Source organism: Dendrobium catenatum, unplaced genomic scaffold, assembly GCF_001605985.2.
Source record: "Dendrobium catenatum unplaced genomic scaffold, ASM160598v2 fragScaff_scaffold_80, whole genome shotgun sequence".
Lineage (NCBI taxonomy): Eukaryota > Viridiplantae > Streptophyta > Magnoliopsida > Asparagales > Orchidaceae > Dendrobium > Dendrobium catenatum.
Genome location: NW_021318542.1, coordinates 126,908 through 150,192, shown reverse-complemented (window position 1 = coordinate 150,192; position 23,285 = coordinate 126,908). Strand labels below are relative to the sequence as shown.

Genomic DNA, 23,285 nt, shown 5'->3' with positions numbered 1-23,285 from the left:
TATTTTTGCCGCCAAGACTAAAGAATGTTACATTGTGTTAATCCCTCTTATTACTTGTTTTCTTTCATTGTCAGATAATATTTCTATTAGTTGTTGTGATTTCCTGCAAGTCCTTTCTTGGTGCACATTCCATTAATCCCTTTCTGCCAAACTATATACTGCTTGTGAAAGGTTTAGGCATCTTGGATCATCATAAAAGCTCTCGATGAGAAAAGTGGAGGGTTGTGTTAGGTAGTCGACAACCAACGTAAAATTTGTCAAATAATCATGGCATGAATCATTTAATACATTGTGTTAATCTAGGGCATTCCTTGGAAGTGACGCGCTATATGGCCTTATGATGCATTCATAATTTGTATTTTTATTATCAAACATTGAACATTAGTTTTTCATTTAGTTTTATATATTTTTAGCTATCCAATGATGGAAGGCATCCAATGATCATGGTGGGTTGTGCTTGGGCTTGGTAGACCTTGGTTTGCTAGCTTGTTTGGATCCCTTGGGCTGCTGCTGGTTCTCAGGTTGGGCTTATGGTTCTCGGTTTTGAGCTAGTGTTGATGTTGGGAGGTGATGGTTGCTTTGGTGTTTAGCTATATTTTCAAAAGTGCTAGCTCATTATTTTTGAGCTCTTGGTTAGCTTATAATGAGCTGAAGTTTAGCTCATTTATTTAAGATTAATGGAAGCTCATTATGGTGGAACTTGTCCATTTCCCTTCCCCATGCTGCCTATCGGTTTCCTCCTTGTCTCATCGGTTTCTCTTGGGCTTTTGCTGTTCTCGTGGCCTTGGCTATTTTTTCTGTGCCTGCGGTTTGTTTTCTGTGCTGGCTGTTCGGGACTCCTGCTGCTGGGTTTCCTGTGACTTCCAGCTGGGTCTTCCGTGGCCTTTTTGCTCTATTTCCTGAGCCGGTTTGGGAGCTGTTGTTTTGTGGCTATTGGACTTTCATTTCCCTAAATCTAATTGGTTTAGTTGGAGGTGCTATGATTGTTTGGTTCCCCTCTCTTGCCTATAAATAAAAGATGTTTTGGAAGGAAAAGGTTGTTGAAGATTGTTGAGCAAAGTCTCTAAAACATGAGGATTTTCTCTTCTTCTTGGAAAAGCTTGAGAGCTTGTTCCACTTCTTTCTCTTCTCTACTTCGTCTGGGCTTCTTACCTCTTCTTCTCTACGCAAGTTCCACCCCACCTGTATCTTTCTTCTTGAGCTTCCTAGTGTTGTTGGTTGGCTGATTTGAGAGCATTTGTCGGAGGAGTTTGGTTGGACATTTGGACCTTCTTACTGCGGTGGACCATCGGTTTGCTAGCCCTAAGCACATACTTTACTTTACCTACATTTCGATGCATGTGAGGAAATCGTTCTGTCGGTTGTTCTGAGGATAGTGTTCTTTTATTTTTCTTTTGTTTCGTTTGATTTCAATTCTTGTTTTGTCCATTGGTTTTGTGTTTTGGATGATTGTTACTATTTGAATCGAGTTTGGTTTTGTGTTGCCCATCGTTCTCCTTATCTGGCTTTTCTTTCCAGTTTGCGTACATCACCTTAATATAGTGAGAAGTGTGCAAGGACCGCTACTTTGTTGTTCGGATGCAGTGTTAAATTGGCAAGGGTTCCCACATCATGAACGGATGCGGGCAAATAAGCTAGTTCACGAAACTAAAATTAGGTTAGGATCTTGGAATGTAGATTCTCTTACATGCAAATTAATGGAATTAATTGATATTATGATTCATAGGAAGATAAATATTATATGCATTCATGAAACTAAATAGGTGGGAGAAAAGGCTAAGAAGATTAATAGTTTAGGATTTAAACTCTGATATTCAGGTGGAGTTGTATGAGAAATGATGTAGGTGTGATTATAGATAAGAGTTTGAAAGATAATGTTGTAAAATTGATAGAATTGGAGACAGAGTTATAGCTTTAAATATTATTGTTGATGATAAGATTATTAATTTTATTAGTGCTTATGCTCCTCAAATAGGTTTGGATATATGCTCAAAATTAAAATTTCGGAATGACTTAGAAGAATTAATACAAAAGATACCTCTTGAAGAAAGAATTTTTATTGAGGGTGATTTAAATGGACATGTTGGTAGAGGTAGAGGATTTCAAAAGCATTCATGGTGGCTATGAATTTGGAGTGACTAATGAAGGTGGTAAGACTATATTTGATTTTGCTCTAGCTTATGATTTTGTTATTGCTAATACCTTATTTAAGAAAAGAGATGAACATCTCATCACTTATTGGAATGGATATAGTAAAACTCGGATTGCTTATTTTCTTGTAAGAAAAATAGATAGTTTATATTGCAGAGATTGTAAAGTTATATTCCGAGTGAAAGTTTATGTACCCAACGCCGCTTATTAGTTTTGGATTTTTAGATGAAAGGGGCAGAGTATGAAAAATATAATATATCGTTGTTTTAGGATTAGATGGTGGAATTTAAAGAACTCTAATAAAAATATCTTTGAGAATAAGATTCACGATCTTAAAATTTTTTCGGTGCATGAGTAAGCTAATGTTATGTGGGAAATAGTAGCTTGTAATATTAAGAATGTTGCAAATGATGTGTTTGGAGTATCAAAAGAAAAAGTTTTTAATAGTAAAAATAGTTGGTGATAGAATTAAAATGTGCAAGAAAAGATAAAAAAATAAGAAGCTCTGTTATAAAAATTGGTTTAGATGTAAAAATTTTAAAAATTGAGAAATATATAAGTTGTCTGTAAGGAGGCTAAGAAAATATTTTACAATGCAAAGATTTTAACTTTTAATGATTTATATAATATAGTAGATACTAAAGAGGGCGAAAGATATATGCATAAGCTAGCCAAACAAAGTGATAGGAGTAGTAAGGATTTAGTTTAAGTGAAGTGCATTAAAGATGAAGATCAAAAAGTATTTTTTTAGAAGATGATATTCTACAATGGTGGATGGTATATTTTTCTAAGCTTTTCAATGAATATTGTGGAAAAAACGATTGACTTCAGTAACCTTAACATTATAAATGAAAATAGATATTTTTGTTTTTATCGGCGTATTACTAAAACTGAAGTTAGAGAGGCTTTAAAGAAAATGAAGTGTGGGAAAACTGTTGGGTCTGATGATATTCCAATAGAGGTGTGGAAAGGCTTAGGAGATGAAGGAATTTCTTGGCTTATTAAATTTTTTAATATTATTTTGAAGACTAAAAAATATCAGATGTGTGGAGAATGAGTGTGTTGATTCATATATTTAAGAATAAAGGTGATGTACAAGATTGTGCAAATTTTAAAGGAATTAAGTTGATGTGTTATACTTTAAAACTATGGGAGAGTTATGGAGCATAGGTTACGACATGATACTAATGTTTCTCAAAATCAATTTGGATTCATGCTAGGTAGGTATACTATGGAAGCCATACATTTATTTAGAGGTTTGATGGAGAAGTATAAATAGAAAAAGGAAAATCTTCATATGATATTGAATTAGAGAAAGCATATGATAAAGTTCAAAGAGAAGTGCTATGGAGAGTTCTAAAAATGAAAGGGATTAATAATGCTTATATTCAAGTCATTAGGGATATGTATAATGGAGCTGTTACGTGTTCAAACACAAGGTGGTTTGACTAAGTATTTTCCAATTTCAGTTGGATTACATCAATGATCAGCCTTAAACTCATATCTTTTTTACTTTAGTCATGAATGTTCTTACTAGAGATTTGCAAGAGGAAGTTCCCTGGTGTATGTTTTTTGCTGACGATAGTCTTCTTATTGATAAGACTAAAGAGTGAGTTGAAGGTAAACTTGAATTATGGAGGTCAACCTTAGAATCTAAAGGTTTTTGTTTGATTAGATCTAAAACTGAATATATGGAGTATAATTTTAGTAGTAATAGATGTAGTGTGTGTGTGTGTGGGGGGGGGGTTGACTTTGAGCGATAAAGTCATTAATAAGAGTACATGTTTTAGATATATTTAGTCTATTGTTCAGAGTGATGGTAAAATAGATGGGGATATTATTAGTAGAATTCAAGTTGGATGGATGAAGTGGAGAAATGCATCGAGCTTATTGCGTGATAGAAAAATACCACTCAAATTTAAGGGAAAATACCATAAGTTGTGATGAGACCTGCAATGATTTATGGTGCCAAATGTTGGTTATTAAAAGAGAAGCATAATAATAAGTTAAGTGTTGCAGAGATGAGGATGGTGGATGAGTGGCTTTACCCTTAGAGATAAGATACAAAATGAGCATATACATGAACAAGTTGGAGCAGCTCCAGTGGAAGATAAGACTAGAGAGAGTCGCATTAGATGGTTTGGTCACATAACACGACGGCCTTCTGATGTCCCGATTAGGAAAGTAGATGTATTAGATTTGACTTATATTAAGAAAGGTAGAGGTAGACCTAAAATGATTTGGTTAAAAAATATTAGAAATGATATTTCTTTATTAGATTTAAACGAGAATTAAACTTTTAATAGAACACAATGGAGAAAAAAGATTCATGTAGCCGACCCCATATAGTGGGACAAAGCCTTGATGTTGTTGTTGTTATTATCTTTGTAATATCACATATAATTGTTACCAAAACAATTTAATCTTTTGTGCTTTCAAACCTAATTTAAATACTAATAATCCTTTTAGTCTATACAAATTAGTTTATTTTAAATTGTCAATTGGATTAATTTTTTTAGTAGCCCAACAAATTAATTGTGAGTATTCTAGCCGTATGTTAAACTCTATTTTGATGCTAAGCATCCTAACTGTGAACATATAACTTAAGAGTAGTTGGTACAGTCATTTCAACCACACATAATAACATAATTTTTTTTTTCTTTGATGTTTGCACATTTAAACTCTTAAATGAATGGTAGATACTTCTGAATACATTATATTTGTCAGTACTATCGCTTTTTGGAACTATCATAATTAAAATTTATTTTTTATGAAATTTCATTTTGGAAATACAATTGCTTCCAGACCTTGCTTTGGATTTTCTTTCACATTATTGCTTTGATACAGATTCTCTTATGAAGAGAAAAGAAAAGGAAAAATGGTCATTCACTCTTTCACATAATTGCTTGTATACAGGCTTTGTTTATATCCACTTTTTTACATTTTTCAGTAATATATTTTTAATTTTCCCTACTTGCAGGATAAAGATATTATGGATGATGATTCTGCTTGGTGGACCTATGTCGAAAAGATTGTCACAAGTTGAATAGTAAACCAGTTTATGCTTGCGTTTTGCTCAAAGGCTAATCATGTGTCAAGAGAACGAGAAATTATTCTATGCGGACACTGGACGGTCCGGAGACCAATTAGAACACGGTCACCAGTACACAGCGGTACCAAGCACCGGTACCGAAAAAAAAAGTAACGTGGAGCATTCTGATTGGTCTTCGAATGCCGTCCAAGATCCGCACATAATAATTTTCCCAGAGAACACCCTATTATGTTCGATTTTGAAATTGTAGGAGCAAATTTTGAGTATTTGTAATTTTATTTTATAACTTGTAACTTTTTATATATCTAATGTCCTTTTTTATTCGATCAGTAGTGGAATTAGAAAGGCCCATACAGTTATGAAATTATCTCTTAACTGTTATAGTTATGTATAATATATAGGTAAGATTTAAGTCGTGTTTGGAACAGCTTTTGGACATTTTTTTTACTGTTTTTAAGAATATTTTATACTAAAATGCTGCTTTAGAAAGTAATAAAAAAACTGTCCTAAACTAAACCTTAATCACTTATTCGTCTGTCTTATTTTTGTTGTTCATCCCGTTTCTTACCGAACTATGCTGTTCTGATGTTTTTTGTTTTCATAAATTGAAGTCTGAAAGCCCTGCCGGTCCTTTGAGGTTCTTGTTCAGTATTAATATTTTTTTAATATTGTGCTGGTATATTAGTGTGCCCAGCTAATATTATAAGACGATGATAAGTAGGCGAATTTCATCAATCAATTTGTATATGCAATCACATATGTTTAATTTATTCGCATTATGTATGTCTTTTAATAATTTTTTTTATGGTGCGCATTATATTATATGATATATTTAATTGAAGCATGATCAATAATTTCAATATAAAAACAATATTAAGTTTTTGGCTTCCTTGACTATATGATCACTTTGACTAAGGCTTCGTTTAGGAAGGCTTTTTGCGGCTTCTTAAAGCAGATTTCAAGTACAAAAATTTCAACTTTTGTACTAAAAAGTTGTTTCAAGAAGCAGTAAAAAAAGTTGTCCCAAACGAAGCTTAAGTCTCTCGATTGAGACCTATTTAATACATATAGATTACCTACATGAGCATGTATGAGTATACATAGTTAATAAGATATGGCATAAGCACAACATCAAACAACTCTAAATCTTAATGAATATTTTCTTGTTATTATATTCATTTTCCCTCCTCATTGGGTACCAATGTACATATCTTTCTCAAATCTATGAACTCTTAGTGCCCAAGTTCCTCTCATCTCTTTTAGAGAACGAGTTTCTACCATTTATGTCAATCACCCAAACCATCATGTTTGGTGCTCTGTACATGCTCTTGAAATTTTATCTCTTTATCCTTTATCCTTTAGATCTCTTACAAATTATTATTGCTTTCCAAGTTACAACTTATCAGACAAATATGACGTAAGTTCATGATTGAATTACTTCCAACTCTTTGCAATCATTTGTGCCTCTTCCTTTTGACATTTATATGGTTTACTCATCCTTATTCCGGGATTATATCAAAATATTTTTTTTCTCCATTCTCAACAACATTGAGATTCAAAATAATTTTCTTAAGTAGTTGGGAATTTGATTGGATTATGATATTTTAGTTCTTGAATTTTTTTTGATTAGTTAGAATTAATGGAATAAAACAATGTAGCAATATTATTTAAAATTATGTATTTTATTTTATTTATTTGTTTTGAGAAATTAAGGGTACAATTTAAATAGATATACAACATATACGTGAGACTCGAATCCAAAACTCCTTAGTTGAGAGCCAAACTCCCAACCAACAACAAAAAATAAAAAAAAACTACATAAATAATGTATTTTATAAATGAATATGACTATTTAGTATAACAAGTAAAATTCCTTGGTCATCATTTTAATTTTGTCCACGAGAAGTTCATTTTATTTTATCTATCATCCAACACACACGTACCCGATGCTGTCACGCGTGCGCGCGCTTTCAAAATGATAGATAGAGTGTCTCCCGACCTGATAGTGGAAGAGGTTTTTTTTTTTTTTTTTGGGACATTTAGGCCATTTAAGGCAAACTCACACACACAACGCATACACATAGACTCGAACCCTGAACATCTTAGTTGGAAGTCTAAGCTCTCAACCAATAGGCCAAGGAGAGTTGTGTGTGGAAGAGGTTTTGGCTATTAAATTTTTTATTTTTAGTAATCTGTTGATGTGCTGTAGCCCTTATCAAGTTTTGGCCGGCCGGCTCGCCGCTTCGCATTTAGCAGTCGTCGCATACCCGACACTCAGCCAAGTTTTCGTCTCCTTCAGACCTACACCAGAGCCATTCCATCTGATTGTTGGCGAGCCAGTGGTTCCCGAACCCTAAATGGCGCTGCCTTACTTGGAAGCGGTTTTGGGTATGCGCCCGCGACCCTTTGATTGATCACTTTATTTTTATAATGATTTTTTATGCGTGTATTCCTTTCCCTGCGTATTGTTTTCGAGTATCGATTATCATGGCATGATCCATCTTGTTTTCATGGTTCCCTTTTCATTTACACCAGATTGGGATCCTGAGAGATGTTGGAAAAGCAACCCAATAAAGTGCTCCATTCGTTCCCTAAGAATGAAACTTGCATTTGATTCTTAGCTGAATGCAGCACTGTTTCCAAGTTTTAAGAACTCTGAATATATGTAGAACTCGTATTAATCTCTTGATTATGATTAGGGGGGGGGTGGGTTTCTTTGGTAATTCAAAAAGAAGTTGTTGGAGATATTGATCTGATGATCATAGATATGCCATATCAGCTTTTTAATAGCTATATGTTCGAGGCCCATAACTATTGTTGGTTCTGGGCATTCTGATTTTCCCTACAGGATTTTGGATTAGATTTTCATTATGAAATTTTGTAACTTCCAATGGTTTTGTTGAGGAGGACGATGGTTTAAATCCCTTAAATGAGAAAGATAATGCATTGTTGTGTTATCCTTGAATTTTTTCTGTTTCAAATTGATTTGATGATCCACACACATCATTGAGTGGGGATTAGAACAATCTTGATTTACTCATACTCATATCACTTGCTTTTGTGATTCAAAAAAAAGTTGTAGGAGATATTGATCTGATGATCATAGATATGCCATATCAGCTTTTTAATGGCTAGGTTCAAGGCCCATAACTATTGTTGGTTCTGGGAATTCTGAATTTCCCTACAGGATTTTGGATTAGGTTTTCGTTATGAAATTTTGTAACTTCCAATGGTTTTGATAAGGAGGATGATGTTTTGTGTCCCTTAAATGAGAAAGATAATGCATTGTTGTGCTATCCTTAAATTTTTTTCTGTTTCAAATTGATTTGATGATCTACACACATCATTGAGTGGGGATTCGAACAATCTTGATTTACTCATGCTCATATCGGCATGACATGATCATTTAGAATCAAGTAAGCTAAGATTTGGAAATTGAATAGATCCAAAGTGGGATCCTTCTTGTACCTAGCTTTATCAAAGCTTCTTTAGTCACAATTAATTCAAACTTATGGGCTCCCTTTGGTAGCAAATTCCCTCTGGATGGGCTGACCTTATTTTTTCACTTATTGTGCAAACTAGAGCAACAAAATTACTTAAAAAATTCTCACGATACAATGATACACGAGGTAACAATATTTTAATTTTTGCATCTTGTTTAGATTTTTGAGATGATATCTTTGTTAATGTGATGTAGGCATAAAATATTGTTTATTCCAAAGGTACATTTGCTGAGATTTATCGATAATGATATGGTAGAATATCCATTTAATTTGAATCAAATTCAAATTATCATAGGTTGGTTATGTTTTGCCAAGGAGAAATTAAAATGAACTATGCTGTTTAGTTGTACAAAAGAGTATATTGCATGTATTTTATTACGAAGGAAGAATTCTAGAAAAAGATATCTCCAACAATAAAATGTTGTAGATTTTGAAAAATTAAAATTTATTAATTAAAAAAAATATTTTGTTGGAGGAAACATGCGGGATTAAAAAACTTATTGAAGCTATTCTAAATAGAAGCATCCAATAATTAAATGATGTAATTGCAAAAATATTTTGGATTAAAAAAAAAGATATTAGAAGAGAACAATTCGGGTTAAAATTTATCATTAGTTGTTGCAATCTGACACGTATAATTTGTTTAAGAATGATGCTAATTATGTTGACAAATAGTATAACTGTAAATCATAGATAAAACAACAACAAAAAAGTCAAACCTTTATCCCACTATGTGGGGTCGGTTACATGAATCCTTTTTATCCATTGTGCCCTATTAAAAGTTAAATTCTCATTTAAATCTAATAAAGAAATGTTATTTATAATATTTTCTTACCAAGTCTTTTTAGGTCCACCTCTACCTTTCTTAACATAAGTCAAATCTAATACATCTACTTTCCTAACCGGGTCATCGGAAGGCTGCCGTTTTATGTGACCAAACCATCTAGGGTGACTCTCTCTAATCTTATCTTCCACTAGAGTTACTCTAACCTTTTCACGTATATGCTCATTTTGTATCCTGTCTCTAAGAGTAAAGCCACTCATCCACCTGAGCATCCTCATCTATGCAACACTTAACTTAATATTATGCTTTTCTTTTAATGGCCAACATTCTGCACTATAAAGCATTGCAGGTCTAACTGTAAATCATGGATGATTAATGATATTTTGAGGTGAAATGTTGTAAATAGGTAATTTAAGATAATAAATATTTTTTAATGAATGATGGTATAGAATATATAACAATAAGGTTCATTTAGAAAAATCTAAGGAATCCACCAGTCATAAAGCATAAACAATAATAAAGATAACATAGTAGAAAGTAAAAAAATAGTTAAGCTGGCCTGTACAGGTGTGGTGATGAGAAGAGGAATGAAGAGATAAAAATAATGTAAATGGGCTAGGAAGCAATATAGGTCACTAACATAAGGTATCTATGTTTTACAAGGCATTTTTAGGGATCTCTTGCGGCTCACCTCCAAACTGGCCAAGTTGCCTCATACATATATTTAGGCATCGCCTTTGGCTTATTAGGGAAAGAATCTATTAATATAACTTAAATTAAATTAAATTAAATTACCATATTAATTATTTTAATTTGTTACAAAAGTTCTTTCTATTTATTTATATAGGAATACGAGTGAAATGATTATTTGTGTTTTAATCTTTTAAGAGTTAAGTCTTACAAAATTATTACTCTCTTACGAGCCCATAGAAACATTGAAGCCCTAAGCCTCAATCACCTTTATCTTACTCTAGTCTCATCTATCCCTGATCTTTGTTCACTTCACTAGTGATTTCCATGTTGCTTTAGATATCCCTCGTGGACTTATCTCTCTTTGTCCTCTCATCTTATTTCATTTTGATGTTTTATTTTGTTTGTTGTTATATATTTTACTTAATTAGACTTTGAAGTTAGAATATGAATCATACGGCTATGGTCATTAGATTTATGAATATATATATATATATAATATAATCATATTTTGTATATAGAAATACAAGAAATATTAAATTCTTTGGGCTAATGACATGGGGCTAGCTGACACCCATTTGTTGGGAGAACACCTCACCTTATGCCTCAATCTTTTAAAACATTATGAAATACACAGGCAAACATACTTCAAATTAGTTTCACACCAAATATGCCTCTATGGAATAATATGGTGAAGCATGATTCAATATGTCGACTGCAAAATAGTCGGTAAAGGGTCATGATAATCTGCTGTTGCCAATGATGAATTGATTATATAATTTAAAATAGTTCATGCTAGAACAAAACTTTCATCTTGTCTAGATTTTGCTTCCATGTATGCATATAAATTTCCTAACTGTTCTTGAAATGGTACACATTTGAGAGGTATTAAGAGGTGCCTATATATCTAATGTAAACATCTATGCTCTCACAAAGCCTGCTCTTGGTAACCAAACATAAGAGATATACACCCTCAAGATTTATTAGGGAGATGACTGAGAAGAAGACATTGCGATCAAGGATTTTGAGGTTCTAATTTTGAGCATATTTGATGTAGGCAAAGGGTGGGGTCAATAGATATTTTCAGTGCCTTGGCTCTTGGGCTGATTTGGTTCATGGTTTGAAGTTTGGCTAGTTGGCTGCTGTTTTAATAAGCTGCTTTAGTTTTTCTACTTCTGCTCAGTTCATTTATTATTACTGTAAACAGTCTCCTTTTTAGCTCATAAATTATGGCTCTCCCCCCTGTTTTGGCCTTCGGTTTCTCCACCAGGCTGTCCATGTTCTTGTGAAAAGCCCCCTGGCTCCCCCTTCCCGTGGCTGTTTCCTTCCCCCCTTGGTTTCCTGTTTCGGTTTCCCTTGTGGCTGCTTATTCCGTTCCCTTTGGCCACCCGTTCCTTCTCCCTTTGGCTGCCTGTTCCACTTCCCCTTTGGTCACCCGTTCCTTTCCCCCTTGGCTGCCTTTTCCGGTTTCTGTGTGGCTTTTCGGGGTCTGTTTCTGGACTGAAAGTTGGCCCCCTTTGTGGCTCTTTGGGTGCTGTTCCTGGACAGCCCCTTGGCCTTCTATTTCCCCTATTTTTAATTGGTCCGTCTAATTAATGGTCTTTTGGGCTGTTTGGCTGCCCCTTTTCCCCTATAAATATGTGATGTTTTTGTGGATAAAAAGATAGCTTATGATGTGATTTTTGGATCTAAAAATCTGAGGGTTTTTCTTCCTTCTTTGGAAAAGCTTGCGAGCTTGTTCCGTTCTTCCTCTCCCTCTAGGAAAACTTGAAAGCTTGTCCTCTCTTCGTCTTGGACTTCTTACCTCTTTCTTCTCTCCGCAAGGTCGATGCCATCTGTATCTTTCTTCTCAAGTGATGGAAATGCAAGCTTAGGATTTCATTTCAAGTTGTCAAAATGATGTTGTGTCTTTTTTTTTTTAAGTTGTAAGCGTCGTTTTATTTCCATAAAAGTTGTATTTTTGAGTATTATTGCATATTTTCTACTTTCCTAGTCTCCTTTTTTATATGCTTGCAAAAAGTAGGGGTCTCCCTTTATTTTTGCCTGCATCAATATTACTGCCTCAAGTAGCATTATTTGGTTCCTCAAGTGCTTGGTTTAATAATGCTGCTAATGTATGACAGATGAGCAAGTTATATACAAATTCAAAAAAAAAAAAAATCTTCTGGAAAAACATAGAAGATATAGGTCTATTGTATGAACTAAACTTCGATCCAACTTTGTGTTGACAATTGTAGTATTGTTGGATTTTTTTGTTTGTTTGCCATATTTATGGTAGGAATTGTAACCTGCAATGTTATTTCTTTTCCAGGCTTTATGATCTTCATGTATATTTTTGAGACTTATCTTGACATTCGACAAAACGGAGCTTTGAAGTTGCCTAGCCTTCCCAAACAGTTAGAAGGAGTAGTGAGTCACGAGAAGTTTGAAAAATCTAAAGCTTACAGCCTCGAAAAAAGGTTCATTCTTCCTTGAGGTTTACAACTAGTCAATTTTTCTTTTTTGGTAATCAATTAGTCCATTTGTGAAGGTATTTTACAGTCAATGTAATCATTCTTGTATCATATGTCTAAGTTTGGTAGACCTGCATGATTATTTGAGAAACTATAATGCATTATTCAAAATTGAAGACTGACCCATTCTTTTTGATTTGTCAGCCATTTTCACTTTATTCATGAAGCTGTAACTATTGTAATGGACACATCAATTTTGTACTTTGGTGTGCTACCATGGTTTTGGGAGGTAAAAGGACTTGCTATTTATTTTATGATTTTTTTTCATGGGGCATACAGTTTGGTTCTCTTTTTGGCTGCAGAAATCTGGAAATTTTGCATCACACATGGGTCTGAATTCTGAAAACGAGATAATACATACTCTGTCGTTTTTAGCTGGTGTTATGGTTTGGTCACAGGTATGCTTATTAGTTCTTAGAACATTAAAAAGATTCATTCATGAAGTATCTCTGTTATACATTTAATAGTAGTAGTGCTGTAAATTTTTTTTTTCAATTTGCATATGCCCATCTGGTGAGTTGTGTTCTTCATCATCACAAATTGAGCTGGTGTAAACTGTTTTATCCAAAACTGGGTTTATATAAATCATATATGTTCATTTTTCCACACTACATACTGTGATCTTGTTGATATGATTCAATGAATCTAAACAATGATGATATGCTACTCTCTGAAGCTCCTTAGAAATTAATCCATTTTAAGATTAAAAAGTTTTTGAAATTTTTAGCAAGCTCTTTTACATATCATTATTGAAGGGAAGTTGTTCCTGTTAGTATAAATGGTATATGTACATCTAGTTTGCATTTGTTTTTACTCTGCCTTGTTTATTTTTTCTCCATGCTGGATGCTGAAGAGTGATAATTATGTTTTCATTGGAACTTTTAATTGTTCATTGCTTAGATTATTACTTATGATAATGCTTATTGATTTGTTTTCTAATTTTGTGCAGATAACTGACCTTCCATTTGCCCTTTATTCAACATTTGTGATTGAGGCTCGCCATGGTTTTAACAAAGTGAGCCGAACTTTTTTGATGCTGTATTGTATTTAATATGCATCTTTGGCATTATGTTTTCTATGTCAGACAGAAGCTGCGTTTCACATAATCTTGATATTACTTGTTGTTTTTTTCATTGACTTTGTGCTGAAAGTTCTTTGCCGCTTTCTATTGCTGTCTCATACTGACCTTTTCTTCTTCAGCAAACAATCTGGCTTTTCTTTAGAGACCTGTTCAAGGGAATTTGTCTTTCCATCCTGCTTGGGCCACCTATTGTTGCTGCTTTAATTGTTATAGTACAGGTGTGTTTTTCATTTTCCTGATGCTTTTTTACGATATTTATGTACAAATCATGTCGTGTTATGGATTAACTGTTTATTTTCATTAATTTCAATGTTTTACTTTTTGAATTCATAATGTCTGATTGATTGTCTAATTATTATTGCTGGGCAGAAAGGTGGTCCTTATCTGGCAATCTACCTCTGGGCTTTTATGTTCGTTCTTTCCATTGTAATGATGACTATTTATCCTGTTCTAATAGCACCGCTCTTTAATAAGTTTACCCCTGTAAGTATTTTGTTTATTTCTGTTGTCCTTAGTAGCTATTGAATTTGGCTAACAGCTCTTTAGCATGTATATTGTTGAACTAGGATATTATTTCCTGTTGATAATGTTGATCTTATTTGTATTTAAATTTAAGATTTTTTTTTTTGCACAATCTTATGTAATTTTTCTAACATGCCCTTTCTCTGGCAACACCCTGCTAATAGCTTCCAGATGGAGAACTAAGGGAAAAGATTGAGAAATTGGCAGCCTCCCTCAAATTTCCTTTGAAAAAATTATTTGTTATTGATGGATCGACAAGGTCAAGCCATAGTAATGTCAGTATTCTCTACTTGGTCTTTTTTCTTTAATTTTTGTAAATTTATTGTTGTTACTGTAGTTTATGTGCTTTAACTGATGCTGTGGCCTTTTAACTATTTTATTCGGGAAGATTTATTGACCTAAATGTTTCACATTTTAGATTGATGAGAAATGAATGAGAAGTTAATGGACAGAGCACTCGATCAACCCTTATTTTATGAGCAGATAAGAACTCATAAATTGAAAGGTGTACATATAACATTTGCTTTGTTTCAATTTTGCGAAAGGCGGAAGATGCTAATTGATGTTGGATGTTTTAGGCTTTAGGATTTACAAATGCATATTTAGAATGAGATGTGCAATGAAATAATCAAAAGATCACAATTCATACTTTCCGAAGTTTTAATTTCTTGACCTTTGCTTATTAGATTTAAATGAGAATTGAACCTTTAATAGGACACAATGGAGAAAGAAGATTTATGTAGTCGATAAAATAAATTAAAAAAAAAAAGATTCATGTAGTTGACCCTACGTGGTGGGATGAAGGCTTGATGTTGTTGCTGTTATGTTGTTTGATACAAAGTAAGAAGATTAATTTAGTTTGTTTCAAATAATACGATAAAAGTGGCCAAAATCTGAAATTCTCTACTAGAAATTTGAGAATGATTGTAAATTTTATTCCTATTAAGCTCACAAAACAAAATGAAAACTAATGTATAAAGAATTTAGCCAAATCTCAATCACACATGCAAAATCTATCAAAAATAATTTCGATGAAAGAACATAGGATGTGACTCATCCTTTTAGAGATCTAGTCGTCACATCGATACGAGAAGAAACATTCCCAGAAATTCCCATCAAGACTTGCAAAGTGATCAAAGAATTCATAGCCGACAACACACAAGTATTGAGAGGAAATTTGAATTTATTTTAAACTATAGACTGCATTTTACATTTCTAAGAATCTCCTATTTATAATAAGGACCAAAAAAATAATAACTTCTCATATCTTTTAAGGTCCAGACTAAAACTGTAAATTTCAGCTCAACAATTTCAGATTTTATGAAGTCAATAATTTTATCACATATTGACAAATTAGCAAGTCTCGATTTCCAGCACAAAGAAGAAATTATAGGTTCGGATCCCATTTACAATACCAGATACGAGTTCAGAAAATAGAGCAGCCAACTGACTATGGTAGCAAAGCGTTGAAGGAAACATGGCTGCTGATTGACTATGGCAGGAAAGTGAGCAGTAGAATAGTTACAGGGGAAAAGAAACACAATAATAAGGGATCGACTGAGCTGAGTCAAATTACTTGCAATAGTAAATCAAGCGTATCTGGATAGGACACATTCCATTTTAATAGGCGTGTTTTATGACAATATAATCTTGGAAAGCAGAAACCAACAAGGCATAGGACAACTAAAATGATATCATCACATTTGATTTGTGTTTCCAAGAAGTTAAAGACTTTTAGGGTTGAATCGCTGTTTCTATCATCTGTCCAATTCATGTTTTAAACTTTCAACTACGAACTTTGAATACATTTTCCATTTGGTGTAGATTATGCTCTGCAGCAATTACTGCTGTTAAAGCATATCGATAGAAATTACATTAAATGTTTTGAAGTTTCAGTGCCTCCATAGTGGAAGATATAACTAAATAATGCCAAGTACAATTTTACTCAACAGGAGATCAAGGAAAGCCAGAAAACTGCAGGTATCACAATTGCTGAAACCAATAAATGCAGAAAAAAGAGCTAAATGCCTAACGTGCAATATCTTTAAGATATATAAAGTATCCAGAAGTTTTCTGTGGTAGAAGTTAGTCGAAATAATTAGAACAAATAAAGGCTTAAACAAAAGATGGTCCACACTTCAGGGTTGAAACGGCAATGCATAGGTTATTGGTGAAATAAAAATTTGCAATATCAATCAAGAGTATTTCCTTTTCGGTTTTGGCAGCATAATGATTGCATGAAATGGCTTGCCCAATAACATAATTTAAATAGATCCTGTTGAGAAGTCATTTGGCTCAATATTTTTAGTAAAAATTCCCGTAATATATATGACTGCCTTGATTTCCAAGTTGCAATTATAGTACTCGTTGAGTTGGATGAGGCGATGCCGATGCAATTATATTTGATGATATAATTGATATGTAACTGTTAAGGAGTTTTTTTAGGTCGATTTGGCACTTGTAATGTCAAGTATTTTTCAATCTTAAAGGAAAAGTTAGGTTTTGCTGTTTGATTTATTGTGGATTACCTGAATTGAAAAGCTTTCTATTTAATTTTTAGCTTATATGTGTTATCATAAATTAAGAATGTTCGGTGAACTTTCAATGGGATGCTAACAAAAATCTTCCCATCAATCCCATTCCTTCAATGCCATAAATTTAAGAATGTGTGTTGATAATTTCTTGAAAAATAGAATGAGAAGAAAAAAAATATTAGAAAATTGGAGATTGTATACTGAGTTTTTGATGCATGCAAAAATTAGGAGAAAGCCTAATTTTTGCAAGTAAAAACAAAGACTTCTTAAATAAGTAGAAAATTACATGAAATACTCAAAAAGACACTTTTTATAATATAAAAGGACACTTACAAACTTATGAAAATAAAACGAACATCTTACAATTATTGACGTTTACAAACACAAAATAAAGACTCCTAAAGGAGCTTGCATTCGTCGAGAAGAAAGATACATGTGACGTCGAACTTGCGGAGATAAGAAAGAGGTTAGAAGACGAGACGATGGAGAGGACAAGTTCTCAAGCTTTCCTAGAGGAAGACGAAGAGAAGTGGAACAAGCTCTCAAGCTTTTCAAAGAAAGAAGAAAAAACCCTCAGGTTTTTGACTCCAAAAATAACATCATAATACTTCTTAAAACGCACAAAACACCTTATATTAATAGGAGAAAAGCTGGCAGCTAAACAACCATTTTACCGCCAACCAAACCAATAAAAAAGGCCTGAAATAATCTCATAACAGCACCCAAAGAGACAACACAAAGAACCGAGTAAAAGCAGCCATGGGAAAGGAGCAAGCTCCCGGGGAATCGGGACAGAGCAGGGAATCAGAACAACCCACAGAAAGGAGCAGGGAACAGCCACGAGAAACAGCAACCAGGGAGAAACCGAGGGGACATAAAGAAGGGGAAGAGGCAAGGTTCCAAATAATTAGGAAAGATCAAAATAGTTTCTACAATGATAAAATATAGTTGGGGACCATTTTGGTCCCTCATAAAGAGTCAATGGACCATTTTGATTATTTTTTCCTAGTTAAATTTATGCTGAGTTTTAGATGTTGATCATGCCTGATTTGTTGATTGATATCTTTAGTTTGATAGTTTGTTAGAACATAATTTTGTTGAGTTACTCAATTTTTAATTTTTAAATATAAAATATCAATCTATCTTAGTGTGTTTAATGCTAGGGTAGACAATAGTTTTTTTGCAATACTTAGGGCATTATGATTGTCAAATTATACATTTAGAGTTTTTTTTGTTTTTTTTTTTTTTCACTTGATAGTTTAGTTATGCTAACAATCATTTTAATAATTTTCTTTTGTAAATACCAAATGCCACTTCCCTAAGTTAGCTTAAACATTTCTTTTTAAGGCCGCATATTATTTCTTACTTCCCTATGTAATCCCCTTGTATATATGGACAATAACTAGAGGTTGATCTTCAATTTGATCCATATCTAGCCTATGAAAATTTCAATTTTCTTATTGTATGACTTTTAATTAATAGGCTTTTTCTTAGTATCAATTTGTGGTTCCTTAGAATGCGGTTAACACTTTCATGTGATTTTTAATAGGGTTGTTCATGTATTGACTTACAATACTAGCAAGGAACCCACTTCCAGGACTATTGAAAGAGAGGTTGATGAGTTTTCTTACAAGACGTTGATACAATGCTTTATTCATAAATTATAAATAATTCATTAAAATACTAAAAATGAAATTAACCATCAACATATTTTTTTATTCATTATCATAAGGATATAAGAAAAATATCAATACAAATGTTATTATAACACAGTTTGAAACGAGATTCAAAGCAAACACTTCGAACTTTCAACTAGTCACAATTGATCAAATGACATGACTTTGCCTCTATAATCGACTTCAGTAGGTGCTTGAATAATGACAACTACCTACACTAGGAATTAAGCACTTGAAAGAAAAATGTAAATAAACATGAAGATTCATACCATGCTAGTTCAATTGTATATCACCTTAGTTTGTGTGCTGGCATGTCAAGTCCTCAAGCTATGATCTCTAAATAAACTAAGCAAAAAATTAAGCTCTTTCTAATAATTGATTTGATAAAAGTAGGGCACCTTAATCTCTAATGAAAGCTAAGGTTATTAGGTGATCATAACCATAGAAACTACATGTTCATAAGCCTTGGGTCTTCAAAATACAAAAGCTCTCAAGTGTCAATCTTTTAATGCAGTCATAATACTTTGTAGTTGAGCAAGACAAAGTCCAAGACATGTAAAGCCTTTAATAAGTTGAGAAAAAAAAAAAAAAAAAACTAGAAGACTGGCTAGATAACTGACCTAGGCCGAGTAGTAAATTTCCAGTTTTCTTTTCCACTGCAAAGAAGATGCTTACGCACGGCTTCCCAATCCTGTTCTCGATCCTGATGAATCATGATGCCCTACTTTGCACTAGGGTGCGATGACGTAGAAGAAAATGCACATTAGGTTGCATACAAAGAAGGAAGAAGAATACAATACACACGAAGAAGATTCAGCTTGCATGAGGCTTCCTGGTCTTGATTCTGCTTGGAGCCCATGAAGTAATATATTAGAATAGAGTTTATATTGATAATAATAATATATATATTAAATAATTTATAAAATTTAATCGAATTGAGGTACCACCTTGAAATGCCTCTAGGTGTTAATCCTTGACCTGCACACCTCATTTAAAAAGCGTAAGTCTCATTGGAGCCAGCTTGGCTTAAGCCTTGAGGCGCTCCTTGTGCATCTTAATTTGAGTCGCGCCTTGAGGCGTGCACCTCAAACGATTTTTAAACCATAATTTTTAGGGGTGATTCCTATTTTCTTTGTTGGGTACATCATAATATCTGCAGACTAACATGCAGACAATTCTCTTTATTAAGGAAGTTCAAGAATATACTTCATCGGGGAAGCAACAAGACCTTGTTTTGATTGTATCACTTTCATTCTAAGAAAGTATTTTAGATTTCTCAAGTTTTTTTTGCTCTTTCAAATTCTCTTGCTAAAAAACCTTTTAATTTGGTTAGCTCTCGAAGCCACCTATTAATATAATTTCATTTGCCTAGACGATCAAAATCACCTTTTCTTCTTTAGGCGAAAGTGTGATCACTGTGACATTGTATCTTCACTTTTCAATATATTTGGAGAATTTGTGAAACCGGACACAAGGAGATTGTTTTAGTCTATATAGAGTTTTTTTTTGAGTCGACATAGCTAATTGATGTTTCTATTATTTTTAAATATAAGTGGGAACTCCATGTATGCTTTCTCCCAAAGATCCCCATCAAGAAAATCATTCTTCATGTCAAGTTGATGAAGAGGTCGATCCAAATTTGCAGCAAGAGAGCAAAACTTGAATTGTGTTGAATTTGACAATTGGGGAGAAAATTTCTTGATAGTCAATATCATATGATTGAATGCACCCTTTTGCAACAAGTTGGTCTTTAAATTTTTCACTCACACATCTACATATATTTGATTGCAAAGTTCCATTTCCATCCAACCTAACATTTTCTTGGTGGAAGTTTAGAAATTTCACATGTACCATCCTTTTTATGGCCCAAATATCTTTCATTGCAGTTTCTTCTCCCTAGGGGTTTTCAGAGCCTTATGAATGTTTTTTGGAATCTATATTTTATCAAGAGAAGTGATAAAAGTATAAAATCTAGATGAAAGCCCGTTAAAGTCATGTAAGCATAGATTGTGTGCTTGATACATGACCTCACCCCTTTTCTTAAGGAAATAGGACGATGGAGATCAATATGATCATGTGTGGATTTTTTCTCACTAGTTTCTACTTCATTTGTATCAGATTTGGATTTTTGAGTGTGCCGGAGATATGCTGATTGCTCCCCTTGGTTTATCTTTTTCTTTTTAATATAGACCTGAAGTTCATTCTCCTTAGATTAGGTCTGATGAGAAGGTAATGATAGAGTTTGTAGTTTTTGTGAGGCTATAGTATATTGATGAGGGGCAATGAGAACTATTCATTGTCCATGAGTTTGGTAGAAGCTGATAATGGATGATCAAATAACTTCCAAAATTGAAATTCTTGTTTTTGAATTTTCTACCCTTGAATTTCAAGATTGGAGTAATAAAGTTGATGACAAAGATTACGTCTATGGAAGTGTAAATTTTTCTAATGTTTGGTGAATATCTTTTGAACCTTTTTTTTAATTTGGGGAGTATTTCAGAATAATACCCTTGATATATTTAGTTGTAATTTTTTTAGGTTCTAAGAATTAGGGCATCTGAGAATTTACATTTCTTAAGATAGCATAAATATTTAAAAATGCGTCATGCCTCAAAATTTTTTTTCACTAAAATGACCCAAGTGAGACGGGTATGATTTCTGATATAGGAAATAACTAGCACTAGATATATTTCTAACTTTAGATGGTCCCTACACGTCACTATGGAGTAAAGCAAAAGGCTGAGAAGTTTTATTTGACTAGGATAAGAATTACGAGTGTGTTTAACTAGATGATAAATCTAACACTAAAAATCCTTCAATTTTTTTGTTGGTGGATAGAGAAGCAATTAATTTTTGAAGGTTAGTAAAGTTTGGGTATCCAAGGTGATAGTGCCAAAGCCATACATCGGTGTTATTATTTGAAGTATGTTTGTATTTTGAAGTTAGGATTTGGTGGATATACAATTCATTGTCTGAGCTCGTACCTTACTTGAGGAATCATTCTTTAGGTGGATTTCTTAGCACATCTCTGTACTACCAATCATCCTCCTTGAGTTTAAGTTTTGTAAGTTACTGATCATACAAGAAATTAGCAACACATTTTTTTAGTCAAGTGAGTTTGTTGATTGATAGTCAGCTGCAATCTATGTTGGATACTAAAAGCATTGAGTCAAGTTTGAGATCCTTGAGAGCATGACTGAAACTATTTTGGCCCATTTTTTTATAATGTTCAATATGCAATTTGGACATTATAATTTTTATGGGTTATGATTATGGAAGGCATTTTTGTCTCATGTTTTATGATCTGAAACTCTCGATTCTCCTATCCAAATGGTAGTTTTCTTCTCTTTCATTGTGAGGGTATATAAAAATTTACTTTTTTATGTAACTAAACTTTAGAATAGTTGATTATCTTTGGTTTACTATCCGTTGAAATAGTAAAATGATAGTTGACTTTTTTTTTTTTTTCGTTTTATTTGAAAGTTATCAATTTAGTATTTCATCATGGATTTTTTATTTTTTTAATTTGAGTTTTCTTTTTGAAGTTGATTTCAAGTGTTGGAATTGATAGTTTTTACCATTGACTAAGGTTTAAAATTGCGTAAATATGCCTCGAGATGTTTTTCGTCCAAAGGCAAGGCGTAAGCCTCACGGACGAAGAATTACGTAAATGAGAATTTAAGTATTCTAGCAGGTAAATAACAGTAAGAGTCTATTATATAATAAAAACATCTAAATGTGAAGTGAAATTAGTGGAAAACAATAAAATAGATGCAATATATGCATCTCATAGCATAATTCAAAGATCAAAATCACAAATATAAGTCTATCAAAACTCCCAAAATATAAATAAGAAAGAACATCTAAAACCAATTATGTCCAATCACTAAATGGGTTTTCAAGGGAGGCATCTTCATATCCAGTTGCATCTATGAATGTTAAATCTTCATCATCTTTAATGTTACTCACTTTTCTCTTCCTTATTTAATAAGAATGATTAATGTATTGTTAATTGCATATATTTTAAATGTAATAGCACATAAGAAATTGTAAGATGCCTTTGTTTGTTTGTTGTGCTACGGTATTAGTGGATGTGCCCACTTGATCTTCTTCGCCTCTCAAGACATTCAAACTTAGATCCTCTAGCTGCAGGTCTGATAATAACAAACCTGTCTCATCATCTATGAATTACTCATTATCATATGCCACATCATCACACACCAAAGGGTCATCATCATCATTTAACACCTTGTTTCTCAACCTTTTATCTCTCAACCCCTTGATGTGCATAATATACACAAGAGAGTTCATTCTGAGTGTTGAAAGTCGATTTCTTCTCTTCGTTTGCACTTGACTATATGTGCTCCATTTTCGCTCATGCCTAGAGGAAGAACAAGTGAGGCCCAAAACTCTAACTGAGTAACTGCAAAACTTTGTAACTCAGGGGTAGAATCACCAAATTGGATCCATTATTCAACTATTTTCAAGAAGACAAATGATAATCAAAACATATTAAAGTGTTATGCATATATGGTTACTTTACAAAAAATAAACTTACCTGGAGAGCGTTTGACAATAGTAGATTTTGTTGCTTGCAGACCAAAATATCCCTTCCTATTCCGAAATTAAACTAGTTCTAAATATGCAAGCTCCCTGACGGTTTGGTCCAGTATCAGCCGCTCCATGCAATGGTACAAGCCCGACTTCACCTCTGGATTTGAGGATTTCTTCTCTGAATACTGAAATTGAGGATTGAGATAATACACCACTGCATGTAGA

The 23,285-nt window shown here is 33.2% G+C and overlaps 2 protein-coding genes across 4 annotated transcripts in view; both read left to right on the top strand.

Moving 5' to 3' along the window:
* LOC110104489 (DNA-directed primase/polymerase protein) overlaps positions 1-5,634 on the top strand; it is a 49,317-nt gene extending 43,683 nt beyond the window's left edge. For both annotated transcript variants that reach the window (XM_028696215.1, XM_020833635.2), the window contains one exon: positions 5,132-5,634. In XM_028696215.1, coding sequence (XP_028552048.1) covers positions 5,132-5,197 — 66 coding nt within the window. In that variant the 3' untranslated portion in view covers positions 5,198-5,634. The remainder of the gene's footprint in view (positions 1-5,131) is intronic.
* A 1,723-nt stretch (positions 5,635-7,357) lies between these two features.
* LOC110104472 (CAAX prenyl protease 1 homolog) overlaps positions 7,358-23,285 on the top strand; it is a 62,294-nt gene continuing 46,366 nt past the window's right edge. For both annotated transcript variants that reach the window (XM_020833611.2, XM_028696210.1), the window contains exons 1-8: positions 7,358-7,591; positions 12,492-12,639; positions 12,838-12,922; positions 12,996-13,091; positions 13,643-13,708; positions 13,894-13,992; positions 14,144-14,257; positions 14,461-14,571. In XM_020833611.2, coding sequence (XP_020689270.1) covers positions 7,561-7,591; positions 12,492-12,639; positions 12,838-12,922; positions 12,996-13,091; positions 13,643-13,708; positions 13,894-13,992; positions 14,144-14,257; positions 14,461-14,571 — 750 coding nt within the window. In that variant the 5' untranslated portion in view covers positions 7,358-7,560. The remainder of the gene's footprint in view (positions 7,592-12,491; positions 12,640-12,837; positions 12,923-12,995; positions 13,092-13,642; positions 13,709-13,893; positions 13,993-14,143; positions 14,258-14,460; positions 14,572-23,285) is intronic.